Raw genomic sequence first — 14894 nt, 5'->3', positions numbered from 1 at the left:
TAAAAAGGTTTTATATATGTAAAAGACCCTTGTAACTTAGAATACATTGCTCTTCAGACTTAATTCTCTTAAGTATACAGCTCTGTTAATTCTTCATGTTCTAATCACACTTCTAGAACTCATAAGAAGTGAGGCAAACTATATCTAACTTTTATAGTATGTCCAATCTGAACATGTTACATTGGAGATTCTTTTGGTATGTAGGTTGTGGATTAGTTGACTGAGGTCACCTTCAGGTATCAAATTGGGTAATCATGTTTCTGCATGAACTCCTTTTATGATTTATACCATGCACTCTAAGACCTGTATCCTTAAATTGGTTTTATATTCTTTATGTAGTTAAGTAATTGACTTGTGAATTGGGAATTTTGTTTCCCCTATATACCTCAAAATTGTAAGACTCAGACTAACATAATTGGAGTAGTGGGAAGATGTATGGAAAATAATCATTAATTGAATGAAATAAGTGACTAGGGGATGGAGGCAAGAATGTCATTGTTACTTAGTGATCTAGGGAAGGCATCACTCAAGTCAAAGTGGTAACTTAGAGACTAGAATATCATATGCTCCTTCAACATGGGATATTTAAAGTTTGCTTACATAGGAGAAGAATATTCAGAATAGGAAAGGATATTAAGCAAAGATCATTGTTTTAGCTGGAGCCAGTTTCCTTTCTTCTGTGCTGCTCAAGATGATCTTCTGATTACTAGCTTGAAGTCCTACTCCTTGTGTTCTGTTTGGTTCTTTTGTATCTAGGCCATTAGGATACTTCCTATATCATTGGATTAATAATTAGCCTTTAGTCCCCTGACTTATTTAACTGTTTGATTTATTTCAAGTGTTGACAATGTCACATATCTTAAGCTATACTGGCTGGGGTTGGATCTTCAGATACTCACTACTCCCACTATATCCCCAGGGTTCAGTTTCACTACAGCCTTTTATACTCTATATGAGAATAATGCCAAGTTGGATCAAGAATATATCTTATTAAAGCCTAAAAGGATTTAGGGTTAAATCTCAAAGGATTTCACTCAGGAAGTTAAAAAAATACAGCTTTGCACAATTATTCCTTGGTTTTTATTGACCATTACAGAAAAATTTACATGAGTGGGAGTTGACATTGAAAGTCTACACTGAAAGCAAATTGGCATCGTGGAAATGAAAATATAACCCGTCATCTGGAGATTCTCAGGAGTGAGAAGTTAAAGTTCGAGGTCAACTATTGAATCTCTTCATTATCTAGTTGAAGGGCAAAGGATTTTTGGAGCCCCATATATTGCTGCTTGAGGGGAAGAAGATCAGATTTTGATTTCCAGACCCCAGGGCTGCATAGCTGGGTCTGATTTAAGTAGACACTCAAATACTGAAGTAGTCACTTCAATTAAGTAGACACTTTAATAATGAAGAAGAGATTCAGATAACTTTGGAAGGAGATGATCTAGAGTTAGGAAAAACAGCAACACCAGAAAGGTGAATTTATAAAATATTGGCTTTTTGTTTCCAATAGAATCAGCCCAAGTTACATCATTTCATTAAGTTAATCCATAACTTCTGTTGCTGACAGAATTAGACAACTGATTCTTGGTTTGAAGAGAAACATTCCACTCCTTAATGGAGTAGATTATCTAGGTCTTCACCCAAAAGGTGCTCAGCTAGGGAAGGTGCCCTATGTCTGAAGCAATAGGCCTGTATCCTGAGTACTTTCTTCTGAAAGTATAGTGCATTGATTTCTGGGCACTCTCCAGAATGGAAAAATGTCTTTGATTTGAGATTTATGGAATAGTGCAATAAACTCAGTTTTGAGAGGAGTATGGCCTCAATACAGGAAGAGAGTGCACCAAGCACTTTAGCCATACAGTTACAAAGGGAGTTGGCTCAGGTCAGAAGAAAAGAGGACCTGCCGAATATTAAGGTAGCAAGAGAGGAAGATCTCATGTCCTGAGAGACTTATTCATTTAAACCAGTTTATCACAAGATGGTAGCATTTTCTGCAATCTCTCATTTCTCATTATCCTCATAAACCTTTTTGTCTTCATGAATCAACTATGCTATTTGGCTTTATTCTAATCATTAAAATATTTTTTACTTGGATCATCTTTCTACTAGATAATAAATTTCTTGAGAAACACAAACTCATTTCAAATCCTTGTAGACTGAGTGATTCACACAATACTTTAAAAACATAGTAGGTGTATGGAAAAAAAGACAAAGTGAAAATAGGGTTAAGGTGAAGGAGAAGGACTCCCACAATTCCTCCCCAGAGATGTAGACAATATTGGATTAAGTCCCAATTGGTAAAAACCCAGTGAGTCATTTTTGAACCCAGGTTTTCATGAGGAGACAAATAGTTCTGTGGACATTGAGGATAGCCTTAACTAGGAATAGAGCAGGTTATCCTATTTCATGAAATAAGATGAAGGCAGTATATCAGAGAGAAAGGAGGTCTCAGACCCACACAGATCACTCTGACTTTAAGCAGACTGTAGGAACAAATGCTAATTGGTAGATTTGTCTCTCACTGCTCAGTTCCAGGACCTAGTACTAGGGTGAACTGAGGAGGGAACTTGTACTTGGAATGGCATTCCAGAACAAGAAATGTTAGCATATTCCTAGATTGTTTATAGAATAAGAATCAAACAATGGTTTGATCAGAATAATAGATTTGGGATTCTGACCTTATGAGTGAAAAAGGTTTCTGTTCTAGCATTCACTCAATATGAAAGCCTGCATCAGAATAACTAGGGCAGGAAACCCAGACTAAAGTAGAAAATGAAATTCTTTCACGTTGAACCTGAACTTTCTAGGTGGTTGATCGTTTAATCTAAGAGAAGTCTACTAGAATTCCAATTAGGGATAGGCCCACAGGGGTTTTGTTCAGACCCACAGACAGGTCAGGAAACTGCAGATCTCAGAGTAAGAGAGCAGTATTATCCTGAGTCAAATCACATTATGATCACTAAAAGCTTGCAGGTCTTCAGCCTGAGCTGTTCATGAAATCTTGGAGAAACAAACTACCCTATGAAAGTAGCAGAACTCAAGAGAACACAAGCTTAAACCAGATATTTCCTCCAGAAGTTTTCAGAGTCCAATCTGTACATAATAAAATCCAAAGTTAGGAAGTAAGCTGAATAAATAAGCAACAACAACAACGACGATGACAAAAGGAATCCCATCACAGAGAATAATTTTGATTATAGGGACATTAAAAAACAGAATCCCTGAAGAAAAGACTGCCTGAAAACCATCTACAATCAAAACTTCAAAATAAAAAAAAAAAACAGTTGAGATACAAGTTCATCTAGAATTATCAGAAGAGATGAAGCAATAAATGTTAAAGATAAAAATATTTTCAAAAATAAAATGCTAGTACTAGAGAAAAATGGTAAAAAACAAAACAAAACAAGATCTGTGGAAGAAAGACTTGAAAGAAAATGAACAGCCTGGCACAAAATGTACAAAAGCTTAACCATGAAAATTACAGTGGACAATTAATGACTCTATATCATAAGTATTAAGAAATGTTGAAACAAATGAAATGGCTAAAAAATACAAGAAAATATAAAGTATCTCATTTTTAAAAAGAACTGACCTGGAAATCTAATCCAAGAAATATGACTTAAAAGTCATTGGATGACTTGAAAGCCATTGGAGTGATAGAGGAAGTCTAACAAAACAGAGAGTTTGGCAATGGTATGATTATGTTTTGATTAGTTTAAAAAGAAGAATGGAAAATGAGGGGAAAAGGAATACAATGGATAGGGGAGGGGAGAAGAGCACAAAGCATGGGGGAAATTATTTTGCATCATTGGGGTTTTTAAGCATAAGACTACAAACAAGGAGGAAGAGGTAGGGCAAGAAAGTGACAGGGAAACTGGATGGAATGGAGAGCAGCATAAAAAGTAATAAAAGGAAAGATAGATTAAGAGAGATTAATGCCAAATTAAAAAAAGCTTTAAGAGGATGGATTTTGAAGAAAGACTTCTTAAAAAAAGAAAGAAAAAGAACCTGTGATTAGGCATTGAGTGAAGGAAAAAGAAAAGACAAAGAAACAGAAGCAATTTGTGTCCCAAAACAATAAAATTGCTGTTGATCACATTCCTCTTTTACCACTCTCTTCTTTATAAAGAGCAACGTAGGAAACAGAAGGAAATGTATAAGAGAAGGGTATAGAGAAAAACAGACAATTAATGATAATTATAATTATGTCAATGAGATGAATTTATAATATGGAAGCAAATAGAAAACTATATTAGAAAACAGAATCCACTAATATTTTGTTAACAAGAAACAGTTTAAATGGACAGGTAGTTGTTAGGTCATTTCAATTGTGACCGACTCTTTGTGACCCCATTTTGAGGTTTTCTTGGCCAAGATACTGGAATGGTTTGCATTTCTTTTTCTAGCTTATTTTATAGTTGAGGAACTGATGCAAACAGGATTAAGTTATTTGCCCAAGGTTACATAGCTAGTAAGTTTCTGAGGCTGGATTTAAACTCATAGAAGAGTCATTCTGATTCCAAGCCCCATAAATAGAACATTGTGCCATCTACTTGCATATATTTAAAATAAGAATGCTTAGCAAAATCTATTATGCTTCAGCTAAAGTATAAAAGAAAGTCAGGGATTGGTAATCATGTTCTTAGGTAAGGTTACAGCAAAACCCCCCACAATTTTATTGAAAGAGAAACCATATTTTGCTGATAGGTATCATAGGCAATGGGAATGTATTCTGCATATAATATGCACCAAATGATATATAACATCCAACTACTTAAAAGGAAAGTTAAAGGAAAATAATACAACAGTCATAGTGGATGACCTCAATTTACTCTTCACAGACTTAGATAAATATAATTAAAACATAAATTGAAAGAAGTGGAGGTCCTAAATGAAATATTTAAAAAGTTATATATGATAGATTCTTATGCAGTAATCTGAAATTTATATTTCCATCTATTCATTAAACCATCACAAAATTTGATCATGTATTAATACATTAAAACTTCAAGAAATGCATGAAAACACCAATACATCTTTTATAATCCTCAATACAAAATAATAATAATATTAGTTAAGGCAGAGCTACTGAATAAATCTTTCAAAATTAGAGGTTAACTTAATCCTAAGGAATGAAGTGGTCAACGGTCAAATTATATCAACAATTTAATTAAAGATAATGGCAACAATGATATATTTTATACTCATATTTTTGGAATGCAGTTAACATATTTCTTAGAGGAATATTTGTAAACTGTCATAAGTGAATTGTGATAGTGAAATCAGATAATGAATTGGACATAAATTTTAAAAAAATAAACAAGTCATAGATAATGAACAACTTACACATTTTGTATTAAACAATACAGTATAAAATTTCAGAAACAAAGATTAACAAAAAACCCACATTGAATTAATAAATAAAAGTAGGTGCTTAAAGATACCTCAACAACAATAAAGTGGATAAATTATTAGCTAATATGAAAATGAAGAAAAAATCAATTTATCAGTACCAGAAAAGGAAAAGGTATTTTCAAAATCACTGAAGAAATAAAGTATAAGAAACTTTCATCCAATTATATCCCTGTAAAACTAACAACTTGCAAGGCATATATGGTCTCTCAAGGAAATGGCAGACTCAGGAGTGGATTTTAAAAAAAGTGTATAAATATTATGAATAATTAATGTCACTATTACTAAAAATGTTTTTAAAATAGGAAAAGAAGAGGCTCTACTAAATTTATCTTATGAAAAAAAAGCAAAGGCTCATTATTTACACCAAGGAGAATAAAAACAGAAAACCATTTGGTAAAGGGAGTACACAGTAACACATAACTGGAGATGTAGGATTAGTTCAATGTTAAGAAAACAAGTATATTTGTAACAAGAGAAACAGAAATAAAAAAAATAGAAAAAAAGCTTTTGACAAGAAAAAAAAACACATTCCTATTTTTTTGATAGAAAATAGGAATAAATGCATTTTTCTCTCTATATGATAAATATCTGAAATCAAGAGCCAAAATCATCTGCAATGAGGATAAAGTCAAACTTTTTCTTTTCTTTTTTTTTCCTTTTAATTTATGGAAAGAGAATAGAGGTCATTCTAATAAGATAAATTATAAAGCCAAAGTTATACATAAATCACTATTATTAAATGTTAACTATAGGAATAAAACAAGAAAAAGAAATTCAGGTAATAAACATGGTCAAAGAAATATAAACAGAATGGTTTGATTGAAGAACTTTAGTCAGCTAAAATACTAATTGCAACAATAGCTTAAGCAAAGATGCAAGATATAAATCATAAATCATAAGCATTTATTTATATTACCAACAAAATCAATCAGGAAGTGATAAAATTTCTTCATTTAATAACTATAGAAAACAAAATACTTGGCACTCTGCTTGCTAAAATACAGTAAGGAATGATATGAGTAAAACTACAAAACCCTCTGCACATTTTAAGACATCTTCAATTAGTTGGAGAATCTTAATTTTTCATGGACAAACCAAATTAATTAGAAAAACAATATAATTAGTTATTAATTTGTAATTTAAAAAATAACAGTATTACCTAAATTTATTTATTCTTTCAGTTCCATACCAGTCAGTTTACCAAAAAATTTAAAAAATGACAGCACAGTTAATCCAGAAGAACAAAAATATGTAGAATCTTCAGGTAAATAATCAATAAAGAAGGAAAAGAAGGAATACTAGCTGTTATATGTCTCAAATTATAAAATACATGTTAAGAAATAGATTATACAGTGGAATAGGTATGTAATAAATAGAAGTAAATGAACTTTATGACCTTGTGTTTGATAAACCCAAATATTCCAGCTACTGGAGTAAGAATTAACTGTTTGACAAATCTGTAGAGAAAAAACTAGAAAACTGTCTGACAGAAAGTAGTTATACACTATTATCTCAAAAATTATATCAAGATAAGGTTGAGATGAATATATAAGGATAAAAGGTAACATAAAGTTGACAAATAATTAAGAGGAACAAGGAGAAAACTACCTTTCTGGTCTATGAATAGTTCAAGTGTTCATGATCAGAGAAAAGGTAGAAAGTCTCACAGGAGATAAAATGAATGAGTTTGATTATACAAATTTAAAACATTTTGACAAAAGGCAAAACAAGATCACTTAACATTAGAAGAGAAGCAGGTAAGAGGGAAAGAATTTAAAAGTTTTTCTAGTAAAGGTCTTAGTTTAAAGATATATGTACACACATTTACACATATGCATATGTACATATATGGAACTGATTAAGATTTATAAGCAACTGAGAAATGATAAATCAATAAACACTTTTCAGAAGAAACTCTAGTTATCGATAGACATGAAAAAAATTCATCCTAAACATTGATAATTAGAGAAATGCAAATTAAAGCAATTATGACTTTCTACTTCACATTTGTTAAATTGGTAAATATTGCTAAACTGGAAGACTTATGGCAAAGCAGGTACGTGAATGCTCTATTGATAGAATTATGAATCTGTCCAGCCATTCTGGAAAATATTTTGAAACTGAGCCCCAAAATGTATTAAACTATGCATATCCTTTCACCCAGAATATCCCTATTAACCAAGAGCAAAGGATTCATGTACAAAATATTTATAGCAGTTTTTTGGGTGGAAAATGTGACAAAGAATTAGAAACTTCAGAGGACACAACAAATTAGGGTATATGAATATAATGGAATATTACTATACTATAAGAAATAATTCAGGGAAAAGATTTCTGAGCAACCTGGAAACTCTTGCACAAATTGATACAGAGTGTGGAGAACGAATTTATACAATAAAAACATTATAATACAGACACACAATTTTGACAGACATTAGAGCTTTGATAAATGCAAGTCATCAACCATGATTCTAAAACACTCATGATGAAATGTACTCCTCAACTCCTAACAGAGAAGTGATATACTCTGACCAATGAAACATTGTTTCTGGACATATCTAGTGGGGTAATTTGTGTGTAACAGGGATTTTTCTTTTCTTTTCTTTTCTTTTCTTTTCTTTTCTTTTCTTTTCTTTTCTTTTCTTTTCTTTTCTTTTTTCTTAGTAGGAAGGAGGGAATGATCAAGGGAGAGAAGTCACATTTTTCTTGTTTGAAAAATCAATTAAATTTTTAACCTTCCTCCACCCTTAAAAAAAGGGGGGGGTGAAGAAAAATGTTTTTTCTTATTCATCTTAGATAGATATTCCAAACCCAGTATTTCACAGATTCATCAAATACTGGTCACATAGAGTAGGTATGGAACTATTCACAGGATAGTAACTACATCTCTTCTGGTTTTGCAGTGAGAATGAAAATGGGGAGGGAAGAAAGGAAATACCATATTAATTATTACACCTATTGCCAGTCATTGAGTGCTTCCTCCACTGATGCAGATGAAGCAAAAGGCAACAATGTTAAAAGAATCCATGAATTTTACACAAGACAAAACAATTGACCTTGAAGACTAGAGGCACAGAGATAATTTAAGGATCTCCCAGAAGAAGACAATACTTCTAAGAATCTGAATTTCATTTGGCAGGAAATCATACTTTAACATGTCCAGAACTTTTAAATATAGAAAACAAAGTGCTGTTTACTCAGTTTCTCCTATTATTGCCAATGAAAAACCCATTCTTAAAAATCCTAGGCAAGTACTGGTTAAATGTCAAAATTTCAGTAATAAACAACAAATATTGCAAGTATGTAGGAGAAAGACCTTCAGCTATTAAGGGATGCCAATTCAAATAACCTGTGATTACCCAATAGTCTTGGAAATAAAGACAAAAGAATGGAATAGTATGTTCCAAAAAGAAAGGAGTTAAAGCTGCTACCAAAATATTCTACAAAGCTAAGCACAATCATCAAGGAAATAAAAATTGGATTTTATCAGAAAAGAAGCTTTTGAATTATTCTTGGAATACAGCGACAGATGCAGCAACAACAATAACAACAGGAGAGGTGAGCTAAATATTTGACTTGCATACACTTCAAATGAATATAAATGAATAAACATTTTAAGTGCTTACATATGTGTCAAGCATTAAACACAAGGGATACAATCTTTTTTTTTTTAATGAGAGGGTTCCTACTTTTTAGAAAGTCATATTTTTTACATAAGGAGACAGCATATATAGGAAAGTTCATCTGTAGGACATATGAAAAGGCCTGGGGATATAAAACATGTGGTGGCAGACTGGGTAATAAGAGGATAGGAGGTTGGTGGGTAGAAAAGCAGCACTGCTGGTAATGCCCTAGGTTTTGGAGTATTATTGCAAAAAGTTGAAAGCTGGCTGCTTTGTCAACCAGAGGTTTCTCATCTCTTAATTTGTTACTTTTAATGAAAAAAGTAAGACAATTCATTGTGGCCTTGACCCTGTTCTATTTGTAAACCAGATTTGTGGTGAAGAACTAAGTCTCTAATTTTGAAAGAGGGTAAGACATGTAAGGGAAAATATACACACATATGCATAGTATATAATCTGTATGTGTCTCCATATGTGGATGTAAATTAACATAGGAAATTAGTATTCTCAGGAGGAAGTACTGACTTAAAGAAGAAAGGGCATAAAAATTAACACTAGAGAAATAAATGGATGTACAGAATCATAACTATCATAAACAAATGAATATGGTTTAAATAATTCAATTAAACTTGAATGACCTAATAGAATAGGACAAAATCCAACAAGTTGTTGAACATGAAAACGTGTAAAAATAGTAAAGATATATAAAGAATGAAAAAAAGCATAAACATGTATTCTTTACATGATCTTGTATTTATAAAGGAGTGTGGTACTGTGGAGATTATTGGGAAATCACACTTATAAAAATAGTATTAGTAAATCATTAAAAATAAAATTTAAAAAGGTTTTTGTTAAATAGTGGGAAACATCCAAAGTTAAAAAAAGTTGATTTATTACTTCTAGTTTTATTTCTCTTTTTTAGTCTAAAATATTATTATAACATCGCAAACCCTTAAATTAGGTAAACAGTATGTCATTACTATTGTGGATATTTTGTCTGGCTTTTCCCTCTTCATTTGTGGTCAGTTTATCAAATATGAACATCTTGGTGAACTTTGATCTGCATTATGCTACATTTGTGTGAAAACTTGACTCACTAAATTTAATATTAGCTTTTGTAAATGTGTTCAAAGACATTGTAATAAAAATAATCAAGAACAACAAAAGAACACCAAACTAAGGAAATTTTATGGTGAATTTGAAAATAGAAAATTAAGTTCTTTTAATGGACAGTTGGCGAAAGAATGCTTTCTTAAATTATGAATCTTCTCAGCTAATTTAATAGCAGTTTATCATTTTAATGAAATACATATTGTAGAGATTGTTCCTTCAGTCATATGAAAAAATCTGAAACAGCTGACAATATCAGCTGTTTAAATCAGAGTTCATTTTATTACATATGCACACATAATTTTATACAGATTTGTACATTAAAAGTGCTGAATTCTTAGAAAATTTGTTAGGAAAATATGAATGCATAAGCAAGTATGAGTTTTATCTGTATTTCTAAATAAGTGTCCCTATTTACATATGTGATTGGAGACATCCAATTGAAAGAATATGCACTATGTTTCTCCTTGTGTAGGTTGTTTGATTATGTAATATGTTACCTTTTTCCTTTCTTAAGAAAACAATTGATAGCTTTTTTCAATATTAAATAATCTGACAATTAGCATCATTCTGTGAGATTAAAGATGGATTTTTAGCTAGTATACAGATGAATACTAAGTGTTTATATATAGAGCCATTATATGTGGGCATTGTTAACAGTAAAAATTGCAGAGATTCAATGTGGCAAATAGATATTAGAAGTGGCCTCTTGAATAAGGAAGATGTGATTTGAAAGTTAACTTCAGATCTGCTCTGCCTGTGTCACTTTTGGTCAAATCACTTAAATTCGTAGTATATCAAATTCTCTTAAGGTTATAAATTACAGAACAATTAATGAACCGAGTTGATAGAAGGAGTTTCCTTACCAAAAGTTCCTCATTCCAATAAAATCACAGGTCTGATTCAAATAATAATAAAAAAAAATTAAAGGATATTTCCAGGCTTTTGGTGGTTATTCTGCTTCCTACCTGAAATCTGATAGACAGTGTGTGTGCGTGTATGTGCACATGCATGTACAAATACATCTATACCAGTATTCATGTCTGTGTGGTGATTATAAAGTTTTCTAACTGGCTAGGTAAGAAGAGGATATTATGGCTGGCAGCCAGTACTTTCCATTTATTAAGCGTCTTCTGTATGTTAAGCACTGTGCTAATTATTTCCCCAACTCCTCACAGACAATTTAATCTAGAAGATACTAAGAAGAAAGAAAAGACCTCAGCTCAAAATGTCCATAAGCAGTAGAGAAGGTGAACAGGAATGTTTCATTTACTATATGGCTTCAGTTAATTGTGTTTTATTTTGGGTCAAGTGAGCAAAATAAAAGTTGTGAAATATCACTGCAAAATAATTTTAATATTCTTGGTCATGTCTACAAAGTCTACTGATAATTAATATCTACTCAGGAGATGTTTAAAAATATTAATATCCAGTTTAAGAATTTCAGAGCTAAATATGAATTTTAATGCACATATTTCTGCAACTAGAATGATTTAGTTATGAATAAATTCATGAATGTATTTGTCACTTTGAAATTAAAATGGACTTTGAAAATTTTTATTAATATTTTTATCTACCTAGATAGATGTCTGGTGTTCATTAGGGTTTCTTGTGGTGATACAGAGAAACATATATTGTAGACTTTTTTTTTTTTTAAATAAGCTTTTCCTTTAAATGGTGTGGGGTAAGGGCATTTTTCATTTTGTAATGCTTATTTTCATGTGTTACAAATTATGTAGAGCTATTTTATGACATTAATCTAAATAATTCAGGCATAACTGAAAATTTAAAACTTGCTGGACCTTGTTTAGCATAAAGAATATTATATTTATACTTTTAATTATGTGTTATTTTCTAGCATCATTAAAGATATCCAAATTGCATTTGAAGTACCAGTAGGAGTTTTGAATAGTGATCTTTTCCAGAGTTAATACAGTTATAATATTGTTATTGCTTGTATGAATTACCTGCTCAACTCCACTGCAGTAAGCTTGTCTGTTTTTCAGGTTGACCCCCTGTTCACAGTGCCAGCACCACCACCACCAATTTCCAGTAGCATCACGCCTCAGATTCTGCCTTCCTACTTTTCCTCATCTTCATCCAATATTGCAGCCCCAGTTGAACAGCTTTTGGTACGAACTCGTTCAGTGGGTGTTAATACATGTGAAGTTGGAGTAATAACTGAGCCTGAATGTCTGGGACCCTGTGAGCCTGGAACCAGTGTGAACCTGGAAGGGATTGTGTGGCATGAAACAGACGAAGGTAAATTTCTTTTGAATTTCTATTACTTTTTTGTTTTTGTTGTATTTATATTTATCTTTAAGAGAATTTATCATCTGTACTGAGAGAAAAGATAATTGACTTTTCAGATCATTTATTGGTTTTTGTTTTTATAGGCAAGTCTTTCCCTTTTTTGTGTGTGACTATTTTTACTAGTTAAAATTCTCTTTGAAGACTAAATGGAAGTAGAAGACTGAATTTTTCCTTCACTATTAGCAACTGTTTATCTAAATAAGAAAAATGACTTCAAACTTATTCATTTTAACATGACACATTTTAATAGATTTTTAAAAATGAATATCTATATTCACAATCTATATTGAAAGGAATCACCAGTTAGTATGGGCCATGGAAACATCCTGGTTATGGTTGTTTTATGAATAAAAGTAATAGAACAAATAGGAATAGATTCATTTGGTGTTTTGGGCTTGGAATAACACTTGGGTTCAAATGACAATGGGCCCCCATGTAACATCTCAGAGCCTCAGTTTCTTTATTTTTTATATGGGGATAATGATTCCATTATCTACTTTACAAGATCCTTGTGATAAAGTGTTTGTTAAATCTTAAAGTAATGAGTTCCAAATTTTTCTCTTCTCTCTTTCAACGATGGTACACAGTTTGCCATAGTTTCTACATGTACTATCAAGTAAAATACATTTCTATATTAGTTAGTCACAGTTGTGAAAGAAGAAACAAAAAAAAAAAACAAGAAATAATAAAGTAAGTTAAAAAATATTGTTTGATCTGCATTCAGAGTCCATCCATTCTGTATCTGCATTTGGATGTTATTTTCAACTTCATAAATTCTTTAGAATTGTGTTGGATCATTGTGTTGCTAAAAGGAACTGAGTTATTCATAAGGTTGATCATCACACAATGCTGCTGATGCTGTGTGCAGTGTTTTCCTGGTTCTGCTCTTTTTACTTTGCATCAGTTTGTATGAGTCTTTCTAGGTTTTGCTGAAATCTGCCTGTTCAACATTTCTTATTATACAATAGTATTTCATTATATTCATATACCACAGTTTGTTCAACCATTCCCCAGTTGATGGGCATCCCCTCAGTTTCCAATACACCATAGAAAAGGCTGCTATAAATATTTTTTGCAATTCAAGGTTCTTTTCTCTTTTTTTATAATCTCTTTGGGATATAGACCTGTTAGAGATATTGCTGGGTCAAAGAATATGAAGCAATTTGGTTGCTCTTTGGGCATAATTTCAAATTGCTCTCCCAAATGGTTGGGCCAGTTCACAATGTAACCAAATCTAGTAGTGTCCCAATTTTCCCACATTCTTTCTAATATTTACCATTTCCTCTTTTTTAATCAGATTAGGTAATCTGATAAGTGTGAGGTGGCATCTTAAAGTTGTTTTAATTTGCATTTCACAAATCAAAAGTAATTTTGAATACTTCATGTGCTTATAGGGTAGCTTTGATTTCTTCATTGAAAATTGACTGTTCAAATCCTTTGAATGACTCATGTACTAAATTTATTTCTCTATTATGTTAGAAAAATGAGTTCTTTAACAAAGATACTTGTTGTAAAGATTGTTTCCCAACTTTCTACTTTACTCCTAATCTTGATCAAACTGATTTTATTTATACAAAATCTTTTTAATAATATAATCAAAATTATCTGTTTTGTATTTTATAACGTTCTTTCTCTTTTGTTTTGGTTTTGATTTCTTCCTCTCCCCTTAGATCTGACAGATAGACCATTCTTGTTTATGCTTCTGTTGGGTCTTAATATCGTGGATCACATTTTTAATTTATTCCTGCTCTCTTCTCCTTATGAAAACTTGAAATTTTTCTATTTTTTTGAATGACCATTTTCCCTTTGATATATCATGAATAATTTTTTTTTTTGGATAAATGATCATTGTTTGTAGTTCTAGTTCCTTTGCTTTTTTAATACCATGTTCCATGACCTTTGATTCATTAATGTTGCAGCTGCTAAGTCCTGTGTAATACTGATTGTGGATTCCCAATGTATGAATCATTTTTGGGGGCCATTTAAAGGATTTATTTCCTTGACCTAATAGTTCTGAAATATGGCTATAATGTTCATTGGAGTTTTTATTTTGGGATCTCTTTCCTGAGGTGACTGGTAGATTCTTTCAATCCCTGTTTTGCCTTCTGGTTCTAGAACATCAGGAATAATTTTCTTTGATAATTTCTTATGCTTCCCATGTCCTCCTTTTGATGTCGGAGGTCAAATTTGAACTCGGGTCTTCCTGACTTCAAGGCTTGTGCTCTATCCACTACACCAATTATACTCTTTTAAGTAGTAGTTTTTTGTCAGTGAGTATTTGGATCTTTTGCATTTGATCAATTTTACTTTTTTGAATAATTTTATAAGCTGTTGACTCTTTTTTTCATAATTCTCTTGAATCACTCTCATTTAGTTTGCCATTTTTGTTCTTTCCATCTTATGTATAAGATTTTCCTGCTCCTTTTTGAGATC

General features: G+C 31.7%; 1 protein-coding gene across 6 annotated transcripts in view; it reads left to right on the top strand.

The window, feature by feature from the left end:
* Positions 1-14894, top strand: part of ZNF608 (zinc finger protein 608) — a 235697-nt gene that overhangs the window by 112341 nt on the left and 108462 nt on the right. For all 6 annotated transcript variants that reach the window (XM_074281957.1, XM_074281950.1, XM_074281953.1 and 3 more), the window contains one exon: positions 12155-12410. In XM_074281957.1, coding sequence (XP_074138058.1) covers positions 12155-12410 — 256 coding nt within the window. The remainder of the gene's footprint in view (positions 1-12154; positions 12411-14894) is intronic.

The sequence above is a fragment of the Sminthopsis crassicaudata genome, chromosome 1 (assembly GCF_048593235.1).
Source record: "Sminthopsis crassicaudata isolate SCR6 chromosome 1, ASM4859323v1, whole genome shotgun sequence".
In the NCBI taxonomy this organism is placed as follows: Eukaryota; Metazoa; Chordata; class Mammalia; order Dasyuromorphia; family Dasyuridae; genus Sminthopsis; species Sminthopsis crassicaudata.
Note: the sequence above shows the minus strand (reverse complement) of the source record. Positions and strands in the feature narration are given on the sequence as shown.